At 38.5% G+C, this 23,998-nt stretch overlaps 1 protein-coding gene across 1 annotated transcript in view; it reads left to right on the top strand.

Annotated features, from left to right (window-relative positions):
* The window catches only part of LOC134816721 (26S proteasome non-ATPase regulatory subunit 2-like), a 68,055-nt gene extending 44,261 nt beyond the window's left edge, over window positions 1–23,794 (top strand). Inside the window, exons 2-20 of the mRNA XM_063825694.1 lie at window positions 938–1,065; window positions 1,174–1,266; window positions 1,426–1,567; window positions 7,537–7,670; window positions 8,196–8,345; window positions 9,017–9,153; window positions 9,538–9,660; window positions 10,486–10,614; window positions 10,948–11,051; window positions 12,052–12,208; window positions 12,597–12,774; window positions 13,841–13,936; window positions 14,839–14,981; window positions 16,710–16,787; window positions 18,385–18,535; window positions 21,162–21,264; window positions 22,433–22,553; window positions 22,774–23,047; window positions 23,236–23,794. Coding sequence (XP_063681764.1) covers window positions 948–1,065; window positions 1,174–1,266; window positions 1,426–1,567; window positions 7,537–7,670; window positions 8,196–8,345; window positions 9,017–9,153; window positions 9,538–9,660; window positions 10,486–10,614; window positions 10,948–11,051; window positions 12,052–12,208; window positions 12,597–12,774; window positions 13,841–13,936; window positions 14,839–14,981; window positions 16,710–16,787; window positions 18,385–18,535; window positions 21,162–21,264; window positions 22,433–22,553; window positions 22,774–23,047; window positions 23,236–23,528 — 2,724 coding nt within the window. The 5' untranslated portion in view covers window positions 938–947 and the 3' untranslated portion in view covers window positions 23,529–23,794. The remainder of the gene's footprint in view (window positions 1–937; window positions 1,066–1,173; window positions 1,267–1,425; window positions 1,568–7,536; window positions 7,671–8,195; window positions 8,346–9,016; window positions 9,154–9,537; window positions 9,661–10,485; window positions 10,615–10,947; window positions 11,052–12,051; window positions 12,209–12,596; window positions 12,775–13,840; window positions 13,937–14,838; window positions 14,982–16,709; window positions 16,788–18,384; window positions 18,536–21,161; window positions 21,265–22,432; window positions 22,554–22,773; window positions 23,048–23,235) is intronic.
* The last annotated feature ends 204 nt before the right edge of the window (window positions 23,795–23,998 follow it).

Here is a 23,998-nt window from a genome sequence, read left to right as displayed (position 1 = left end):
TATATAATCAGTCTGGCACCAGTACTGGCAACTTTATGCAGTTTATGTAAAAACTGAATATGTCACGTGGTAATCATTGTTATAATATCCGGATTATATCCCTTCTGATGACGACTTGTTGGAAATTGGAGAAAGTTCATTAAAAGATGTTTCAATTTTGTCCATTCTTGGTAAAATGAAGTATGTAATACAACTTTCTGCACATGCTTATTTATGATGAACACGTGACGTAGATGATTTATCACTATAATTATTATACGTGGTCTCAATTATTATAACTATTATTGATATTTAAGCACCGTTACGTTCTGGCGTTCTTCAAAGCTGATTATAGTTTTTGATATTGTGAAAAGTTGCCACTTGCCACAAAGTTGATACTCTTAGAGCATGTGGACTGTGGAAGTTATCACTGAATACTGCTTAGAAGCGATGATCGATAACGCGGTATTATATAGCCTTTCAAAATGTGGTTTTTAGCGTTAACTGTTCCAAAGATTGAGATTTAAATTTTTGAACATGTATTGCTTTAAACATTCGTGAGTTTTCTTGACTAAACAGTAAACAACAGACATAACTTCCCAAATGATTACAGATAAAAAGGTAATTGCCATCCAACAGTGATGTAACGTCCCTGTTTGCCCTCCCCCCCCCTTAATGTTTTTGCTGCCCCTCAAATGTTTCCTATGTCCTGAAAAAAGGTTAAACCTTTTTTGCAGCCCTGGTAGCATTTTGTACCACCAAATATGTTCCTTGCGTTCTTCTTCCAAAAATGCCTAGAATTCGGTAAATGCCCCCATGTGAGGGAGGTCGTTACACCACTGTCATCCACATATTATTGCTTTATAAATAATCAGAAATTGAAATTAGTGTATCAAATAACTTTTGACATTGAGCTACAATGCAACGATGCACATTGAATTGTATTACTATGCAGTAGTAGCGAAAGTATGGTTGCAAAAGATTCTCCTGTTCCAGTAACCAAAGCTACAGATAAGAAAGTTTCGGATAAGAAAGATGAAAAAGATAAAGATAAACCAGAGGAGGTACCAGAGGAAACTCCCATAGGTAAATCTTAGGATTTTAAATTATCAAAACAATTTTTTCTTACTTTCCTTGCTATCAAATCCGTGTTGTCCTTTTGACTATGTCTAAGTAACGGGTGGCTGCTTTCAGAAGAGCTAAGTGAGGAAGATCGGGCAATAAAAGAAGATCTAGATATGTTAGTAACTAGGCTTCAGGAAAAAGATCAGAGTCTCTGGGCCCCAAGTGAGTGTCAAATATCTTTCCATAATCTTCTCTAAAATCTTGATCGAGTAATATTATCAAACAATTAACACAAACATTGATTATGATTCCATTATATGATTTATCATAATATATTATTCACAAATTCGGATTATTTTAGTTAAACTATTTTACCCTCAGCTCTAGAAGCGATGTCTAAGTCTATCAGAAGTGCTACCAGTTCCATGACATCAGTTCCCAAGCCTCTAAAATTCCTCAGACCTCACTATCTAATGTTCAGAGAGCTGTACGAAACCTGGCCTGAAGGCGACGAGAAGAAAACGTTAGTTTCGGTTTGAGTTATGTGATCAATTGAAAAATTTGTGTTAGCCCTCACACAAGTAAAGTGAACTGTAAACATGACCATGGTAATATACGAACACTGCAACACCATCTTAAATTGGTTTTCCTTAAATTAGTTTTCTTATTCCTTTAATTGGTTTTCCTTCCATTCTTTCAGTTGTGACCTATTAAATTATAAAATGTCTGGTATAGGGGGAAATATCTTTCCCCCTTGATTCTACATCAATTTTAATTTTCACTACAAGTTAAAATTGTTGTTCTGAGCGGCTAACCCCAGAACTCTATGACTGTCTGCATAGTTATAGTCTAACTGCACGATAGTAGTAGCAGTAGTAGTCACCCCTTGCAGTCCAAATTTGCATTCCTCAATGCTAGAGAATGTGATAATATAAGAAAAATATGGTTTCTCGATACATTTGTATGCAGATGACACACAGGTGTACTTTGCTTTCGATGTTCACAGTTCTAATCCTGATTTAACAGCTGTGAAAAATTGCTTTCTGGAGATAAAGCAATGGATGACAGTTAACTTCCTAAAACTAAATGATGAAAAAACAGAGTTCATTGATATAGGACCATATGTCAGCCCAATCCAGACAATGGATTTAGGAGACCTCTCAATCTGTCCTGTTAGCAAGGCCAAGAACCTGGGATTCCTTTTCGATCACCAAATGAATCTGGACTCTCAAATAAATGCTGTGTCCAAAGTATGTTATTTGAATCAAAGGGACTTATCAAGAATCGGTTCAAAGCTTTCCCATGAACTAAAAGTTCAGTTAGTTCACTCCAATATTCTCTGTTTCATAGACTACTGCAACTCAGTCTATTATGGTATAACAGAAAAGAATCTCCATAAGCTACAAAAGATACAGAACAATGCTGCTAGATTTATTTTTGGTCTTTACGGAAAAAATATACGTGAACCTATCATGCCTTACCTCAAAAAGCTCCACTTTTTACCTGTTCGGTTCAGAATCAAGTTCAAAATATCACTTCTGGTCTTCAAGTGTCTTAATAACATAGCCCCTCAGTACTTACAAGGACACATCAATCTAAGGGAAGTACGAAGACAAAGTTCCAGACTAGATGATGACTTTTATTTGTTGAAAGTTCCTCCTGCTCCTCATTTCAGACGAACGGATGCTGCATTTATGTTTTGTGGACCAAAAATTTGGAATGAACTACCCTACTCAGTGAGATCATTATCATCTGTAGAATGTTTTAAAAATGCTCTAAAGACGTTTTATTTCCACCTAGCTTTTGATAATATTTCTAATATTTGTCCATAAAGTCTGAACTGATATGAAAGTGCATAATTTTGGGAACTTCATGCAAATATTTGTTCATAAAATCTGAACTGATAAAAGTTCATAATCTTGGTATTTCAACACTAAGTCTCGCTTGAATGACTTAAATGTACATCTTTGTTGGGTATATTTTAATGTCGAAGCGTGTAATAAATGTTAGAATTTATTTATTTATTTATAGAAAGCAACTAAAGCTACAAAATATCCGAAGAAAGTATTAATATTTAATAGTACTATGTTTACAGTACACTACAATGTAGATTTACTGAAGGGGTATCCTAGTAAGATTCTTGATCTTTTAGTAGGTACCCCTCCTCATTTAACCCTCAATCAAGTTTTCCTATTATTCGGCTGAGTCGACCGATGAGATCGCATTGATCCAATGGATTCTTAGCTACTCCCTAGACTAGGTGACAATGGGATTCTACGCAGAAGGCTCTAACCACCTAGTCTAGAAACGTACTGTAACTAATTATAAAATATTGAATGATAGAGAACAGAGCCTATTTGACACTAAAGTAAACATTTAGCAATTAACACGTACACTTTAAAGATATGTAAACAGTGATGTGGAAGAATAATTAGAAAGTACAAAAGTTAGTCCGGTCAGTTATGGATAAAATCAGGTGATAACCTGCATTTCATAGTAGAGGCCTGCATTTCATAGTAGAGGGCTGAAAATATTTTTGGGGCCTCTCAAAGGTCTTAGGAAGCGAGAAAACTAAGGGATCTAAATTTATGTATTTTTGTACGACAAATCGATTGGGAAGGTTCCCAAAGACCTAAAACATTTATTGCGAAAAAATGAAAAAACAATACCGTATTATATACCGTATTATATATGTTGCGTTCCAAATTTCCCAGTCGCGATTGGTCAAAATTGTTTACGCTAGATTTCCTGGCATGTTTGGTGTCTAAACCCATGTTTTTTTTGCACGACAAATTGACTGGGAAGGCTCTTCGTGCACTAAAACACTTATTTCTAGTACAGAGATGAAGAAATTGTATTTTGTACCAAACTTTGCAATCGCGACTGGGTCAAACATGTTTAAAAAATTATATTTCCTATTATACTGTAGTACTAGTAGCTGAGAGGTTGTGAGTGTTCTGCATAGAGTTTCTTTACCCCTCATGAATCATGTTAAATAGGTCATCAAACCCCTTAGGTGCACATGTACATGTTGTGTCGCCTGTCCCAACCCCTTGTGACCACGCCCATATTTCATATTATGTGTGTAAATGGGAAATTCAGTCCACAGAGATTAGGGCTTATATACTTTATATTTATAGACTTCAACGTTGGCTGACCGCAATATGTTTGTATTAGCCCCCCGTCCCAGGGACTTTTGGAGAAGAAATAGAAAGACTGATTTTCACTGAAGCCCAAACCAAAAAAACTACTACTAAAAGCAAGGCCTTCTCGACTATGCTTTTCGTTGTCTAAAATTGTTCTTGGCACAGGGAGCTTTGTAAGGTCATTCTCGAATAGAATCATTAAGGTACACTATCATATCTTTAGTTCCAATCCTTGGGGCCACATTTCGGCTCCGGAGTATAGTAATAGTATAGTAAGAGGACAGAGGTATAAAATAGCACTGGATGCGAATATCGGTCTTCAAATGCTATTTCCAGTATCAATTTTGAACTTTGATATGGTTTATAATAATAACACACATAACGCCGGCACGCACAAGGATTATATTTCAATTTTTCCCGCGATGCGCGGTAAAAGTTGATAATGATTTCGAGTGCGAAGCACGAGGGATTATTATGAAAATAACGCCGACGTGCTTTAGCACGAGGGGCTATTTTAATATAACTTTAAGCGTGCCGGCGTTTTGTGTTATAATAAACTCCTCCGTTTTGTGTTATAAACTCCTCCGGCATATGCATGTTGCACTTGTTAAGTGCTACAGCTAATTCGTTTTAATATTTACCTTTCACTCTAGAGCTCTAGCTATATAATGAGATCAGTATAAAAAATATAAAATGGAATTGGGACGTATATTATACTACTAGATAAATAAAACTAAGTTACTATGCTATGACAGTTGAAATTGGCGTTCTATTTATAAATAGTTCCTTAATCTGAACGTTGAATGAATATCAATAAGGGGCGGGGGGGGGGGGGGGGGGCGTCGAGTTACTTCAAACGAAAAAACATTCTGCTTATCATATTTTAATACTCTAAATTTTCGTCGTTAGATTTACTAAATTCAATGTTGTTACTTTCACGACCTGAAAGTTTCAGCCTCAAACATTAGTACAATTAACATTAGTACAATTAACATTAGTACAATTAACATTAGTACCATTTTGCTTGGCTAAATATTTTCCAGATACCTAAAAAATATTTATATATATGATACCAAGAAAACTCCATTTACATATTATAATATGTGTGCAATTTATATACCTTAATTCCCAAAAATTTGGGCGACAAAAAATTTGAGCGGGCCTCTTGCCCAAATTTTTTGCAGACCAAATTAATTGCATAAATCTTTTCCGTCTGCTAAATTTTTTGCTGCCCAAACTTTTGGCATTTGGCCTGTGGCCCTGAAATCTATAGAAAGATGGCTTTTTCTTCATATCCAAGTGAAATAATATTTGAAATTTTAGTTTTCTAATCTGTTCATTCATGGCTTGACCAAGTAAAAAGGATTATATTTTAAATGAATAGAAATAACTGGAATAGCTAACAGCTCTACTAATAAAACAAATGGGTAGAGGTACGGATAGATAGAGATTTAAACAAGATCTGCAAATGGATTATCATCCACCGTAAAGTCTGATCTACAAGCATCAGTTATACCCGACTTCTCAAAGCCTTTCCTTATGTCATCTGGCCTCCCTTTTAAATATACAAAAAGTTCGTTGATCCAACGAGCGTGTACTTCACGGATCACTGTCAAGCGGGTATCAATTTTCACATTGTCTGATGAAACTCCTCCATTGAGCTGACACACTATGTTTTTCGCGTACCAATCTTCGTACATAGCGCCGGAGTATATCACCAAATGTATTGACATCAAGAGTCAACCTGTACGTGTACTAAGAACTGAAGAAGACTATTTCCTCCTAAATGTTCCTCCTATTTCAAACTATAGTAAAACCGAGAGAAGTTTCAGCTACTGCGGACCCTCTGTTTGGAATCAGCTTCCTTATCAATTGAGAACACTAACTGATATCGTCTTATTTAAAAAGAAACTAAAAACTCATCTCTTTGAAAACATATTTGTATAAGTATCATGTATTACCTTTCTCATAAAATCCATACTTCATAAAAATAAGTTCTTATGTACATGTTACTCATGAGTCGCTTTAGATGGTTTGAGCTGAATCTTTGGGTTTTGAGTTCTTTATGGCTATAAAGCGATGTATAAATTCCTACTTATTATTATTATTATTACTTATTGCGCATGAATTTCTTAGCCAGTCCATTGATAGATATGTCCAGGGGCTGTAGATGATGTGTCATATTAGCTGGAACTTTCTGTAGGATGCAGTTGTTGGCTGTCATCAGATCTTTTAGTCATTTAGTGTCTGTGTGTGTTGGGCCCGAAACACATCTGATATCAGTAGCGCTTTCTGCTCAGGGTTGTTGATGGAGGCTCGAACTGATTCTACGTGGGGAAGAAGGATTTTCTCAAAGAACTGAACACTGGTCAGGGTATTAGACCAATGGTTGTGGGTATGGGTAACATGGAAGCTGGATGGGAACTTGAATTTGGGCTCACAACACTTTGTTTTACCCTGATAGATTATCTGAACAGGCAAGAATTCTCCCGACATTGCCGACAACGTAACAGCAAAGTTACCCGTAATCTGTCTCTTATCCTTAGTCCCACTGACACCGATAACTTTAGCGCCTTTCGGTGCCAAGGTGTTGCTACTGACAGAAAAGTAAGTTAGAGGAGTCTGGTCGTGATTAATTACCAATGAATCTGGTATGCTGTGATCCTTGACCAGCGGATGAATCTCCCGTTGAAAGCTAAGTTTGATCTCTTTGAGCATACCCTCGGGTACAGGAAGCTTCGCAGTTGTTGCTCTACGTCTGACGAGTTTAGGGCGGGTTTTCTGATAGTGGTAAAGAATCTGTCTCACATGACAGTACTCTATACTGTCCCTATCCAACAAATCTGGAAAACGAGCTTCCAAAGCCCCGACGATGATTCCCCAGATCACACTTGCACTTATCACAGCTCCTTTCATTGTATATCTATCATTTTGTACTGTGCCATCATCACTGTATTTTTTAGTAGTTACTGGGCAGATCGTAAATTTCATAATGTGAAACAACTCAGACTACCACCTACATGCTTAAAATTGAAAGCAAAATGACTGGAATAATAAGGAATAATAATGAACTAAGGCAAATATCTAACAGAAATTTAAGTGGAAAATCGTTCATTTTTCGAAGAATTTGTGCCCAAATTTTTGGTCGCCCAAATGAGTTCAAATTTTCTGCCCAAATTTTTCGGGCTCAAATAAATTGTGCTCAATATAATGGCACACAAATTTTTGGGAACTAAGGTAGATGATTTATGATTTCTGTAAGTGTAAAAGTTAGGAAGTTTAATTGAAAAACTGAAATTACATAATTCAAAGTTGCTGTTCGTTTGTAACGATCTAATAATTCCAGGTTTGCAGATGTACTATCAGTGTTGTCAATGACGAACCCTGACCAGGAAGAGAAAGCCACTCTGAAGTACAGAATGAAGGGGGCCGGTGGAGAGATTGGAGATTGGGGTCACGAGTACGTTAGACATATATCAGGTGCGTGATCGAGTGAGCTGTCAATTATTTTTTATTCATAATTGATAAGTTGATAAATCTCATTCTTCTCCCTCAAGTATATTTTATTAATTTGTGATAGGCAAGCTTTTGAAATCGAGATAAACTGTAACTTATGTAATTTACTGATCGATGTGATTGTGTTCCTAACCAATTCCTCTAAATAAATAAACTTAAAAGCGAATACAGATTGTTCTGAAGTGATGTAAATGATAAGCCTACTATCAGTCCATGTTAAAACTTAAAGTACACAGCTAAGATAATCGTCTGCCACACCTCGTTACTTCGTAATTAATTCAACTCGTTATAATTTGCTGCGCTAAGTTTTCAACGTAGCATTTTTCACGTTTTTCTCACATTTCGAAAAATCTATTAACTATTCACAAAGATCCAAAAATGCTCACAATTATAATGTTTGAAGTTTAACATTTGTTTGTTCAGGAGAGATAGGAAGTCTGACATTTGTTTGTTCAGGAGAGATAGGAAGTCTAACATTTGTTTGTTCAGGAGAGATAGGAAGGCAAATCCACGAGCCGGATTTGACCATAGAGACCCGGAAGGCTTTAGTAGTACTCTCTAAAGGGATAGTAGCTTACGACATGACTCACAACACGGAGAGTGAGGCATGTGATCTTCTGATGGAAATAGAGTGCCTTGGTGAGTCTTTTACTGCTAATTTCTTTGCTGGCCATGTCTCTTACATATATAAACAATATAAAATCTGCTTCTACTTTTGTAGATACGTTCAGTTACTTCTTCTTGCAATCCTCTGATTCCTAGGGTCAGAAGATAATTAACGACTGCCAAGGCTTGAAACCTAGGCAGCAGTCGAGACCTCTTTTTGAGTTATATAATAACAATAAATATTTTATTACTGAGTCTATTATATCGTCGTGGTTTTTTATAGGGCGAATGTTAAACAACTTTCGAGATAATGGCCGTTAAAGTTTTTGAAATGACTTTGTTGTATGACATTCGCCCTTCCATAAAAAATACGACGAATGTTTGCACTATACTGCACGTAGATAGAGTACGTTATAATATGTGACATTCGACTACTATTATCAAACTCCCAATGTATAACATTCGGCGTTTTTGAAATCTCGAAAATAACATTCGCCCTTTGAAAATCTAAACCTTGCACGATAAAACTTCAAACTGTTTGGGATGTTAAAGACCTCTATCAGCCATAGTGAAACTCGGTATTCGCCCTTTAGAAAAAACCGCGACGATATTATAATAACTAAAAATAACGATGGAATTGTGAAGCACATATTATGGATGGTCGTACAATTGTAAGTTGTAAATTATAACTGGTTTCTTGGCAGACTTGTTGGAGCAGTTCGTGGATGCTAGTTGTTACGAGAGGGTATGCCTCTACTTAATCAGTTGTGTACCTTACGTTCCTGAGCCCGAAGACAAGAACCTCCTTAAGACCTCACTCAATCTCTACTACAAGTTCGAGGTACACTAAAATACTACAAATATGCATTATTATTTTACCATGTGTTACCATTACCATAACCATGTAATTTAACACGAATTAAAATTGTCTGATTTAACTTGATGCGATGAATAAGAGATTCTAATTGTCTTTAAGGATTGACGCCAAAGATATTAGGTCAAAACTTGATTAAGTATTTGCATTGATTAAGCTTTATACTTTGTAGGTTACCTAGTAGGTACGTAATACCTACCTTGGATTAATTTTTCAACTCGGTGATTATTACAAGAGACAGTCTATTTAAAAAATTGCACAGATCGCATGGTATAGTATATAATAATAGTAGTATATAATTATGTTAATAACTATAATTCAATGATCTGATTGTCTACCCCTACTCCCTAGGTGTATCCGTTAGCGCTGCGATGTGCTATCCAGTTGAATGATATGGAACTAGTACAAGAAGTATTTTCTAACTGCAAAGATCCGGCTGTCCAGAAACAGCTTGCTTTCATCCTTGGCAGGCAGGTAAATGAAACAAAATTTAGTTGACTTTAAGATCAATCTACAATTTATAAATTTGAATTTTTGATTAGAAAAGGGACTACTAAGGTAAATTTATCTGCACCGCTTTGTTGGCCAGTATCAACTCCATTTTTGGACTTTGGTCGCTTATACGGCCTAAGCGGTATACAAATAAAGCGTTATTATTATTATTATTATTAAGATTGTTTCTCAACGTTGGTTTAATAGGGTCCAAAGAACCCTACAAAATTTGTTCCACCGCCAATCGATGGCATAACTTTCTACAGCAAGTTGAAGTTGGCCATCATGTGGAATCGCAAAATGCGGTTCGGTGAAATTTCGTATGATCTCGACTCCTGATGTCCTTGATGGATTTCAGAGGTCAAGATTCAAGAACTCCATCACAATTAACGCAATTATCATATTTACTAGTGTAACCCGGCCTTCGGCCGGGATTTCACTGCCGCAATTAAAAAGGGTAGGAGTATTTACCCGCTGAGTCAAAACCCGCATTAGGTGAACAATTAATATATTGTCGGCACTATACCGAAAAAACCAGTCCCATAACTCTTACCGTTGTTAAAATAAACCGACCGGAAATTACACACGCACAGACAGACAGATAGACAGACAGACGATCAGACAGGGGGAGGGGGAGGGGGAGGGGGAAGGATCTCACACACCAGACATATCACTCTAAATCATCGCATTTGCAGACACCTCACCAGTCACCTTTTATTTTACACGCGATTTCTATTAACAATCAATCCATTTGAAAACTAATTGAATTAATACAAGATTTAGCTGTTATCTTGGTTCTAATTTCAGCAATTGTTTCTTGAGCTGGATGAGGATCAGTTCCCCGACGCGGAGGAGTTGATGGAGATAATGAGCAATGTTCATCTCAATACTAACTTCCAGAGTCTGGCTAGGGAGCTCGACATCATGGAACCCAAGGTACTGCCCCTTCCTTCTTGTTTCAACTACCTGACCTTTAAATGATAATATTAAAGTCTTAACACTAATAACGATTGTAATATTTTTTACAAAAAACCAAAATTGGACACCTTATTTATTCTCTGTGTTTTTGGGAACAGTTACTTACGTTCTAATTCATTTATTTTTGTAGAAAAGGAGACGCTAACATTATCGGTCCACTACTCAGGAGCTAACATCAAGTCGTCAATCTATTTCGATAATTTCGAAATTTTTTCCTATAATTAATTTTCTAGAAGATGGTTGAGGAGAGGGCTTTAATCAATGTAATTTATCAATTTTTAAACTTCTCAGGTTCCGGAAGATATCTACAAGAGCCATCTTGAGAATGTCCGACCATATGGGCCAACGAACGTGGACTCAGCGAGGCAAAACCTGGCTGCTTCCTTCGTCAATGGGTTAGTAGAAAAATATGATTCGCCGAATACCAGATCATAACAATAGATGCGTCCGCATTTCTTGTGTAGGATGGAGGGGGGGGGGGGGGTGGATTCATTATACATTTATTTAAGATAATGAAAAGTTTTTCTGTGAGGCAATAAATTACAGTCCTTCGTACCCCGGCCCCGGCTGGTAGTCAGTTTATCCGTTATCGCCTCAGAAAATATCCGTCACAACCGAAGATGCACAACCGATTAAAATGTAGCTCGCACTAAACACAACGTAATTACCACAAAACCGATCAAAATGTCATGTCGCTCACAAATCTTTGCACGTCCGCGTTCAACACCGTGACCATAGTTACTTTGCAACTTCCTTTTTCTCATCTAATTTGCACGTAGGCACTAGGCAGACAAATATATTCTTTGAATTATAATAGAGATTGATTAATATGGTTTTTGTTTGGATTTCTCCAGTTGCAAGAGTGCTCTACCCGGAGGGAGCTTTATACAATTGAAACAACGAGTTAACATACTAAAAGTTTCTTACTATTATTACTAATGCAATCGTCTGGGTTTACGAACACTGACGATTGCATTAATATATAATAACAATCGTTGTTTCAATTGTATATATTATATACATATATTATATATATGCGCGATTCCACGAAAAGGTAAACCAGTGTCGAAAATACAAATTTGATGAAGAAGTTCTGTAAAGAATATGCTATGATTTATGCCTGTATTTTATGTCTACATTTTGAAACGAGTCTCAGTCTCACTCAAAAACTAAAAAAGATAGAGTCTTAATTTTTGTTTCCCTGTTGTGCCCTAATTTTATTCAATAGACCTTTTAACCCAAAATTTACATAACGTGGAATCGCCCATGTATATTATATATAGCTTGTCCGCAAAACGGTGTTGAAATCTAGCTTTGGTCCTTGTTGTCAAAACTTTATTACGCCTTATACAAAAATAAGCAAAACATTAGAAAAACAATCTCAAAAATTTTTAGATTTGTGAACTGTGCATTCGGTAACGATAAGTTGCTAGCGGAGAATGGAAACAAATGGCTGTACAAGAACAAGGAACACGGCATGATGTCCGCTACAGCATCACTCGGCCTCATACTTCTGTGGGACGTGGACGGGGGTCTTACCCAAATTGACAAGGTACGAAGTTTAGTCAATAAACAGTAATCTTAAAACTTATCTCTGGTAATGTTTTGAGGTATAGTTTACCACCGAGCTAGTTAGTTACAACACTAGTAACTAACACTAGTAACTAATCACACCGTACAACATTATCATGTACACTGTACTGAATATCATCAAGTTGTACATGTATTAATAGCATTACGTAATCAGGTCCAGCCGTGTATCGGTTACTTAAAGGTAATTTAACAATGTATGATAGTATGATGAAAGTTTGAACAATGAGCTTACTAGTGTAGTAACTAGTGGTAGTCTGGTAAATAGTAACTAATACTAGTGAGAAGTGTAGTAACTAGTCTAGTAGTCTGGTAAATAGTAACTATTTAAATTCTCTTTTTCTGTCCAGTACCTATACTCATCAGAAGACTACATCAAGTGTGGTGCCTTGCTGGCGTGTGGTATCGTGAACAGCGGAGTGCGAAATGAGTGCGACCCTGCGCTGGCTCTCCTCTCCGACTACGTCTTACACCAGTCAAACAACATGCGGATCGGCAGCATAGTCGGTCTCGGACTTGCTTACGCTGGTGAGCTGTCATATAATAATGCTCCAATTTACTTTAATTGGTATTTTACAACATACAAGGACGTTTGAAGTTTTAAAACATTTATTTTATTAAGGTTGGCGGTGGCAGTTGCAGTGGGGGGGGGGGGGGGGAACGTTTATTTTATTTTTAGTTGTGGAATACGGCTGAAACCACCAGAGCAGAATGGTATGGCGGGGAAGAGGGGGGGATGCCCCCCCCCCCCCCCCCCCGGTATGGCGGTCCGCGGTACGGTATGCTTTTTAAAGTACGGCATCGTAAATGTTTGCGAAACTTCGAGATTATATATATCCGTCTGTAAAATCGATTTACCGAAACAAAAAGCTTCCTAAGGATTTTTGACGTTTTTGAGTTCCATTACATGCCCTTTACAGCTGACCAACTTTTCCAAACTTTTCCACGCCTTAATGCCACTTTTGTCACTTTTTGCCATCTTTCTCTTTTGTCGAGTATCCTTAGTTGTAAACATCGTAGAAGGTCGTGGATTATTCGAGGGTGTTTATTTTATCAAGGAGAAAAACTTTTGTCCTACAAATTTTAACGTCAGACAATCAGTTAATTGGGTAATTACCAATTAGCTAATTACCAAAAATTTAAAAATCTTTTATTGGCTCAAAAAGATCGGAATCGCTTGAAACACGGAGAAATATATTTTTCGCCAAAAGAGATCAGATGGCATAAAACGTGGAGAAAAATACCCGTAACACTGGGGCACGTACCCGTAATACTGGTAGGGGGGGCACGTACCCGTAACACTGGTAGGGGGGGCACGTACCCGTAACACTGGTAGGGGGCACGTACCCGTAACACTGGTGGGGGGATCTTTTGAAATAATGTTTATGCATAAACAAAGCTTCAGAATTAAGACAGCTTTCCTAACATAGGGCCAACATTTAAAAAATAGGTGAATAGCCTTTAAAAAGCAACACTAAACTATAGTAAGCTTTCTCATTTAAATCCATAGTGAACCCTGATTACTATTATTAATACCAGATAAGAATTATATATAAGCTCGCTTCAGTGAAATGCTTAAATTATATTTATTCAGGATCTAACAGAGAAGATGTTATCGAGCTTCTGTTACCGGTCCTAGCAGACAGTAACAGCACACTAGAAGTCATCGGCCAGACCGCCCTTGCTTTAGGTTAGTTCCGTCACGTTACTGTTACAATGGTGTGTTACCATTACTGTTACAGTAATGGTGTGATATTGTTACTGTTACTGTAACAGTGTGATATTGTTACTGTAATGGTGTGATACCATTACTGTTACTGTAATGGTGTGATATTGTTACTGTTGTTGTAACAGTGTGATATTGTTACATTAATGGTGTGATATCATTACTGTTGCTGTAACAGTGTGATATTGTTACATTAATGGTGTGATACCATTACTGTTGTTGTAACAGTGTGATATTGTTACATTAATGGTGTGATATCATTACTGTTACTGTAACAGTGTGATATTGTTACAGTAATGTTGTGATACTGTTACTGTCACTGTAATGGTGTGATATTGTTACAGTAATGTTGTGATACTGTTACTGTCACTGTAATGGTGTGATATTGTTACAGTAATGTTGTGATACTGTTACTGTCACTGTAATGGTGTGATACTGTTACTGTCACTGTAATGTTGTGATACTGTTACTGTCACTGTAATGTTGTGATACTGTCACTGTAATGTTGTGATACTGTTACTGTCACTTTAATGTTGTAATACTGTTACTGTCACTGTAATGTTGTGATACTGTTGCTGTAATGGTGTGCTACTGTTACTGTCACTGTAATGGTGTGCTACTGTTACTGTAATGTTGGATATTGTTACTGTTACTGTAATGGTGTGCTACTGTTACTGTTGCTGTAATGGTGTGCTACAATTCACAACACATCCCCTAAGAGTAGAAAAGTACTTTATATAGTTGTCTTGGAACCCTTCATGATCAGCACTGTTTAATGTTGTTTTAACATTGTTTTTTATGTGCTCAATTAAAATAGGACATGGAGAGGTTTTTTAAAAATGGGTATAATTTCACTGTTATTTCAGGGATGGTTGCGATATCTAGTTGTCATGGCGAGGTAACCTCCACAATTCTCCAGACAATGATGGACAAGTCAGAGACGGAACTAAAGGACACTCACAGTCGCTTCCTGGCACTGGGTCTGGCCCTCACCTACCTCGGCAAACAGGTATTTTCATAACTTGGGGTTCATTAACTTGGAGGTTCATCTTGAACTATGGCAACTTAGTTACTACTTTACTAGTATTAGTGAGTATTTGGCAGGCTTTTCTGACCAAAGACAAGCCGATCTATATATTCACTAGTTTATCATTTTCATTACCACTAACACCCTGCTAAACTCTTAAAATAACTTGTTTTTAGCATAAAGAAATTGTTTCATTATATTAATTAAACAGATGATTACTTTCCAATTTTCCTTGATTGCCCTGTTAAAAAAGGTAAAACAACGTAAAATTTCAGTTTGATCATATCATATTAACTAAAACAAAGGTGAGGCTTGATAATATACCAAATAACTCTAGGGAGCTGAGTGTTGTACTGTAAATCAGTAGATCTGACGATGGAATGTGTCTATAGGACAAGTTTGGAAGAATTCCAGAAAATAGTGTCACAACTTGTAGTGTACCAACACTAGGGTACACTACAGGTGGGGTGGGGGTACACTTGGTTCCGCTTGTCACATCTTAGTACTGTTATTTTGTGTCAAATATTATCGGCAGAACGCGTGGTGCCTGTGACCTGATACAGTACCCTATAGAATCAAATGAGAGGCAAGAATGAAATATGTAACGTTTATGAACTGATAGCAATTCACCTTTCAAAATTTGCTCCTTCATAAAAAGAATTATCGATTTTTACATTCCACACACTATTTTCAACTCACCCTGTATATATATATATATATTACAATGAAAACAACGATTCTACAAACTCAAAGTTTCATGCAAATGCAATCATCAGTGTCAGAATAACTTACTAAATTACTAAATCCATATTTTCCTTACAAGCTCCTTCATAAAATTAACTTAACTAAACTAAATCAAAAACAAAATCAAACGAAACGAAACGAAAATGAAATACAAGAACAAAAACTAAAATTAAAATAAAATATTCCTAAAAGCATTTCTTCAGCATAAACTTGTTGGTGTGCCTACATTTCCTTATGAGTTCCCTCCTCCTATTTAATAGATTGGAGGGAATCTATTAAATAGGAGGAGGGAACTCATAAGTAAATGTAGGCACACCAACAAGTTTATGCTGAAGAAATGCTTTTAGGAATATTTTATTTTAATTTTAGTTTTTTTTTTTCTTGTATTTCATTTTCGTTTCGTTTCGTTTGATTTTGTTTTTGATTTAGTTTAGTTAAGTTAATTTTATGAAGGAGCTTGTAAGGAAAATATGGATTTAGTAATTTAGTAAGTTATTCTGACACTGATGATTGCATTTGCATGAAACTTTGAGTTTGTAGAATCGTTGTTTTCATTGTACAATGCTCCCCTCCCGGGTAGAGCACTCTTGAAACTGGATTTCTCCAAAAGAAACATCATTATATATATATTATATAATATATATAATATACGTTCATTTGAAAAAAATGAACTCGAATATTTTTCGATTTGACAAATTCCTCGAACCAGTGGTGGTAGTAAGTCATACCAGTAAGAATTATTTCAATTGGGCACTCAGTGACTGAGCTATTAAGGCCAACGTGTACGTATGTACACTGACTTTTGGCCCACCCTGTATATTATATATTATGAATAGCTCCTGATAGAAATAGGATAGAATTTTAGCTTCTTGTCTTAAATAAATTCTATAAATTCGTGACCTTGGAGTTGGTATACTGCTTCGGAAAATATTTATCCCTTAAAAAGAAATGTTGCAATTATTCCAGGAAGAAGCGTCGCCAGCTATTGAAGCCTTGAAGGTTGTCGGAGATCCGCTTGGAAAGATGGCAGCTACTTTGGTCGAGGTCGGTATCATCTCTTTTATAATAAAGTAATAAGTTTCGTTTTTAGCTCTCTTGAGTGGGTCGATCATGATAGATTAATAGTTTAAAACTATTTTCACAACTACAATTAAATACATTTATTGAGCTATGTAAAGAGTAATCTCGACGTTTCGTCTATGACAAGAGCATCTAGCCGAAACGTTGACAATACATGATGTATTTTGTTCTGCAGTGAGTGGACGTTCATTTCGTCCCCAGTAATCTATCGACTATCACTTCTTATATAGTTTTATTTCTCGTATATTACAAATTGTTTTTCACTATGGTCACGTGACACCTCACCTCGAGGTGCAGAAATTTAATGATTTGCGTATGAATGTATACAGTATATAAACATTACACAGCAATGAGGCTATTTTTCAGGCCAGCTATTTAAAAAAGTTTAAAATGTAAATCACACACGGCATATTCGGCGAGCTACATATTTACAAAAATAACTGCCGTCTGTTTGTATTAGTGAGTCAGATTTTAAAATAGTGTGATGCATCTCGAAATGGCACAAAGACCGGTTTTATCAACTTATCGAAACGTTACCATTTTGCCGGATCTGAATAGCGACAGAACGATCATCCTGCAATGCTAACCTTGGTGTAAGGTTTTAAAGGCCCCACATTGTAATAATTCTAGTAGCTTATTGGACGACTTGATTAAATTATGACTTTGTTAAACTTAAGGGCATCATATTTTTTGATTGGGACGAGATTTTGTAACTTTTTATATTCACACCTTGGCATAGAATTGTAATTTGAAATTTGAGGATAATTTGGGAACGAATTGGTGGAATTTCTCGAATAAGAAGACTGTTTGGCATTCAATAGTCGAGTATTTTTTTCACTTCATAATGGACCCAAATTATATTGTCGTGATTCTGTCGACCTTAAAAAAGCGTTCAAAAAGCCGGAATTGGCATCTTCTCAAATTATACCTAGCAAGGTGTATCTCCGATTGTCATTTTCTCAAATTATACCTAGTTTGGTGTACCTCGGACTGGAAAAAATAACTGTTTTTTTTGCGATACGGAAAGAAAACTTGAAAAAACAACCTTTAAAACCGCAGGAAACACTGAAAAAAACCTTTAAAAACACCGAAATAAAACCTTAAAACCTTAAAAAAAAGAGAGAACCTTAAATCACAACCCTGGCCAATCGCTAGCGTATCAATATTGAAGTAAGGACCCACAGTAACAGTAACCACAGTTACCACAGTAACAGTAACCTCGCTAGCTTATCAATATTGAAGTAAGGACCCACAGTAACAGTAACCACAGTAACAGTAAGCTCGCTAGCTTATCAATATTGAAGTAAGGACCCACAGTAACAGTAACCACAGTAACAGTAACCACAGTAACAGTAACCTCGCTAGCTTATCAATATTGAAGTAAGGACCCACAGTAACAGTAACCACAGTAATCACAGTAACCACAGTAACCACAATAACAGTAAGCTCGCTAGCTTATCAATACTGAAGTAAGGACCCACAGTAACAGTAACCACAGTAACCACAGTAACCACAGTAACAGTAACCTCGCTAGCTTATTGACTTTAAACCTTAAAATCAGGTGGTTGCGTACGCTGGAACTGGTGACGTATTGAAGATACAGAAGATGCTACACTTGTGTTCGGAGCATTACGAGGTATCACGTGAGGATAACAAGAAAGATAAGAAGGAGAAACAGGAGGCTGACGCTAAAAAGCTTGAGGCGGAGACTGGTCAGTTGATTTAAAAGTGTTGCCAGTTCTGTGAAAATTCCAACTCTGGATCAATCAAATTGAAGTCCAATCAAACCATAATTCCGACAGTACTCAATTTCGACTCCAGTTAGGAAAAATAGTGCGTCACATTGAATTCCGAAGTGGCAAATCCATATCTGGCGAATGAACTTTTGCAATGTGAGCAGATTTCATGAATTTAATAAAACTTCTGTGTCATCAGTTGAGGAACACCACTACCACTACTAGTTGAGGAATCGTCTTGAAAACACTGTCTATTATGACGTGGTATTCAAAGGAACTGCTATAATAATATACTGCTGTACTAGTAGTGTTTTGAGTTGAGTTACCTTAACTTCGCTGTTTGCACAAGAGCAAGTGTAACTGCTCATCCACATTTTTGTGAACATACTGATATGAATCCTATCTGCACACTAAACTTTTCTCAAGGCATGTTGAGTAGCTGGAGTCCAGGGACGAATTGATATAGGGAGTAGGTAGACTCGGGTTTTCAAGGGAAGTAGGACTAGCGGGTGGGAGGCGGCTCTGCTGGATATGCTTTTAAAACATGCTCAAAACAAAAGTTGTTGGTGCTCCACGTGTTGAATCTACTGACTTAAGGCGGGTAGTATTCCCGAGATCCATTGACAACAGTTCTCCACAGCTTTCTGTCCTCCATCAGTCTAGCTATCTCATCTACTGACTTCAGCCCAGTATCTGCTTTTAGGTTATCTAGTAGTGTTAAGTGAGGTCGCCCCCTGTCAGTATGCCCATGACTCGGCTTCCAGAGGATCAGTTTGTTCAGTGTCAGCTCCGGATGTCGGTGAGCATGACCTGCAAGTCTGAGCCTTCGTTGGGTTATCTTGGAGCTGACTTTGGGAAGATCACCGTACAGGCTGTGGTTGCTGACATGGTCTCGATATTGATTGATGTTAAGGGCCATTCTTAACATTCGCGTATAGCAACCATCAACCATCTTCTCTAGCCTTTTCGTCATAGTCCAATTCTCGGAACCGTACGGTAGCACCGACTCCACTAGTGCTGTTAACACTTTGATCTTGATAGACTTTCTAAGCTTAGAATTCCAAAGTTTTTTGAGTGTGTGGCATGCTCCCCATGCTCTTCCTTTCCTAACCCTGATATCACTCTCACTGTCTCTGATTCTAGAGCCCAGATAGGCGAAGTCTTCCACATGCTCTATTGTACTGTTACCCAGGGACTTGATGGTATCAGGGTTCTCGATGTTCTGAGTAATGAATTTGGTTTTCCCTTCATTCATTCTAAGTCCAACTGTAGCAGCAACCCTTTCTACCTCTAGCATCAGCGTCTCTGCCTCCTTTACAGTATCTGCTATCAGAGCAATGTCATCTACTGTTATGATATTCTTGCATTAGTATAACTGATATTTCCAGTTTCCAAGCATAAGTTTCCAATATTTACAATTATTCAAGTACAATTCTGGGATCATTGCTGAGTATAAGTTTTATATCAATTAATAGTGGTGATCTAGATATAGATGCGGATTCTGGGGGAGGGGGCGCCAACAGGGGGGTGCATTTTCGGCGGGGGCGCCAACAGGCAACGTTACCCCACTGTGTAGCATCCTCAAGTAAGTTTAAGTTCCAACTAAAATGTAGTGAATAAAGGTTCTTCGGCCCAAAGTTCTTTGTTTTTTCGGCTATTGCTGATTCCTATATAACCGATATATGATTCTATTCCTATATTATAATAGATCAAAACGGAAAACTTATGACTAATTTTTTATTTGACAACCCAAAATAGATTATAAATACAACAAAAATAAAGTAAAGATATTATGTAATATCTGGATAGGAACATAGTCATTATTTATGAGTCGTATTCTTAAAAGTATTTGAAAGTATTAAAATACTTTCAACACTATATATAACAAATAATTCGAGAATATGAATGTTATGTACTATGTAGTTACGGTGAATCGTTGGACAGTTTTCTCTTGGTAGCATATACGAAATTTTTTATCAGAAACAAAGTGTAGATAATAAGGTCTTTGATTTCATTTACATTGGAGACATATTAGAACTACTTTTTCTTCAAAATTTCTCGGGGAGGTCAGTTGGAAACCGTTTAACAAGACGGTGGAAACAGCAGCTTTGTAGATGCGGATCTTTGTGGGAGGTTTATAGTTCTGCTGTTTCATATATTTTAGAGCTGGTTAAAACGCACCATTGGCACATTCTGATATCCAGTTCTCAATCGATGGTACCATCTCCACTTTTATTGGCACCCAGGTACTAAAAGATACTGGTTATTCCTCCAGCCCAATACTGATTTTCAGGTATGCTGATGGGTAGTGGGTAAGGTATATTAGCTGGGGTGTACTTCAAGGAATGTGAGCTAAAAAGCCCATGACGTTCCCATCGCGTGCCTAAATGGATACGGTCCGGAATTTGGTTCGAGTTAAATTTTAAATCGTTGTTTCGATTAATTTTCAGGTCTTAATCTTTTACATCGACACATACTGTTCTAATACCTTCCATTAATACGGGAAATGCCATCTAATTTATCTTGACGAATTTTCCATCACCTCAAATTTCAATCATGTTTCAATAATCAATAACTTACCTATCAGCATCTTATCCGGCAGGTATCGCTCAACAGATGGTGGCAGTGATCGGTATTGCCCTAATCGCTATGGCAGAGGAGCTCGGCGCCGAAATGGCACTCCGATCCTACGCTAATCTCCTCCGGTAATATCTCCGTCTCCCTCTCCCTCTCACTTTTCCCTCTCCCTCTCCCTCTCTACCTGTCTCTCCCTCTCCCTCCCTCCCAGCCATTCCCTCTCTTTCTCCGTCTCCCTCTCCCTGTCCCTCTCACTTTTCCCTTTCCCTGTCCCTCTCTACCTCCCTCTCTACCTCCCTCTCTCCCTTCATCCCAGCCATTCTCTCTCCCTACCTCCCTACCTCCCTACCTCCCTCCCTCCCTCTCTACCTCCCTCTCTCCCTCCCTACCTCCCTCTCTCCCTCCCTACCTCCCTCTCTCCCTCCCTCCCAGCCATTCCCTCTCCGTCTCCCTGTCCCTGTCCCTTTTCCGTTTCCCTCTCACTCTCGACCTCCCTCTCTACCTCCCTCTCTCCCTCCCTCCCTCTTTCCCTCCCTACTATACCTCCCTCTCTCCCACCCTCCCAGCCATTCCCTGTCCCTGTCCCTGTCCCTGTCCCTGTCCCTGTCCTTGTCACTGTCCCTGTCCCTGTCCCTGTCCCTGTCCCTGTCCCTCTCACTATTTCCTGTCCCTGTCCCTGTCCCTGTCCCTGTCCCTGTCCCTGTCCCTGTCCCTGTCCCTGTCCCTGTCCCTGTCCCTGTCCTTGTCCCTGTCCCTGTCCCTGTCCCTGTCCCTCTCACTTTTCCCTCCCTCTCTCCCTCTCTACCTCCCTCTCTCCCTCCCTCCCAGCCATTAACTCTCCCTCTCCGTCTCACTTTTCCCTCTCCCTCTCACTTTTCCCTCTCCCTCTCCCTCTCCCTCTCCCTCTCCCTCTCCCTCTCCCTCTCCGTCTCCCTCTCCCTCTCCCTCTCCCTTTCCCTGTCCCTCTCCCTGTCCCTCTCACTTTTCCCCCTCTCCCTATCCCTCTCCCTCTCACTTTTCCCTTTCCCTCTCCCTCTCTACCTCCCTCTCTACCTCCCTCTCTCTCCCTCCCTCCCTCTCTCCCTCCCTCCCTCTCTCCCTCCCTCCCAGCCATTCCCTCCCTTTCGCTCTCCCTCCCTCTCACCGAACCCCTACTACTGTATAAAACGTTCACGACTTTTACACCAGAAACCGCGAACACCCACACACAAAATCTACTATAATTTGTACCATCCAGTCTTCAATAGTGTTGATAGATATACATGTAATGTGTTTACACTCTCATTTTTTTTTCAGTTATGGAGAGCCTTGTATTCGACGTGTGGTGCCCCTGGCGCTAGCGATGCTGTCTGCCAGCAATCCCAAGTTGGAGATAATTGATACTCTGAGCAAGCTGTCACACGACTCTGACTCTGAGGTTATTTTGTTAATTGGGTAGTTGAAGAGGCTTAATGAGGTTAATGACTGTCATATTTTAGGTTGTGGAGACAGTGTGCCATTATATAGTTAAGTCATCGGTGAAAATAGACTGTGTAGTTGGTAAGGCAAGTTATTAGCCGTATCGTTTACTGATGTTATGTCTTATTGAAACATGCTCGTAATAAAGAACATAACGATTGTTACGAATCCTCCTTCAGGTCGCACACAACGCAATATTCGCTATGGGTATAGTAGGCTCAGGAACGAACAATGCGCGCCTGGCCAACATGCTGCGCCAGCTCGCGCAGTACTATCATAAGGACGCGAATAACCTTTTCATGGTACGCTTGGCACAAGGGCTGGTGCACTTGGGAAAGGGAACTCTGACGTTGAGTCCGTATCACTCGGACCGCATGCTTATGTCACGTGTAGCTGTTGGTGGCCTGCTGGGCATTATTGTTGCTTTCATGGACGTTAACAATCTCATCATTGGTACGTCAAGTCAAGACTTAAAACTTAATTGAAATATAGCCAAAAATGCACCGTCATTTTACGGTATAAAATTACCAAAATAGGACATAGCCTATATTTGACCGCCTATTGGGTAAAACCTGTGTTATTCACTAATTAATCAACTATAAGTGTTTCTATCGCGCTCCAGTCACGGCCTCTCATTTCAGGCAAATCACACTATCTCCTTTACCACTTGGTCTCGGCAATCCAGCCCCGCATGTTGGTTACTTTCAACGAGGACCTCAAGCCGCTACCAGTCCCTGTTCGTGTCGGACAAGCTGTTGATGTGGTGGGACAAGCTGGTAAACCCAAGACTATCACTGGATTCCAAACTCACACTACCCCAGTCCTGCTCGCTCATGGAGAGAGGGCCGAGCTGGGTACTAACGAGTACACGCCCCTGACACCTGTCATGGAGGGTTTTGTTATCCTGAGGAAGAACGAAGATATGGAGGAATAAGAACTTTCTTATTCCCATCGCTCGAGCCCCCGTTGTTCCTCTATCGACCCTGCCTATTCAAAATGTCTAGCGGCTCGGTTTGGCAGCTTTGAATCTTCCAAATCGGGCCGCAATCTGAAGATCTCACCCAGCTCGTCAGACTTAAATCGGACAGACATTATTTGTATACCAATACTATATATATTACTATGCTTAATAGTTGTTAAAATTTTGTATATCACGGGTTGATCCCGCTTCATTGTAAGGAGAAGGCACTATTGACAAAATTCCCGCAGTTTTCTTTGTACACTGGGGCCATGTCTTAATTAAATCGAGAGAGCTGATGCAATTATATCGTTTTTGTAACGCGCGGTCACACGCAGTATGATGAGTGCCAATGCCATTCATAATTATATTCACAAGACGCACGTACCACAGGTCCGTATATAGCCGATTTTGCAGATTTAAGTTATGCAAAAATCAGCGGACCT

This window comes from Bolinopsis microptera, chromosome 6, assembly GCF_026151205.1.
Source record: "Bolinopsis microptera isolate Bmic1 chromosome 6, MBARI_Bmic_1.0, whole genome shotgun sequence".
Lineage (NCBI taxonomy): Eukaryota > Metazoa > Ctenophora > Tentaculata > Lobata > Bolinopsidae > Bolinopsis > Bolinopsis microptera.
This window is presented reverse-complemented; position numbering and strand designations above follow the sequence as displayed.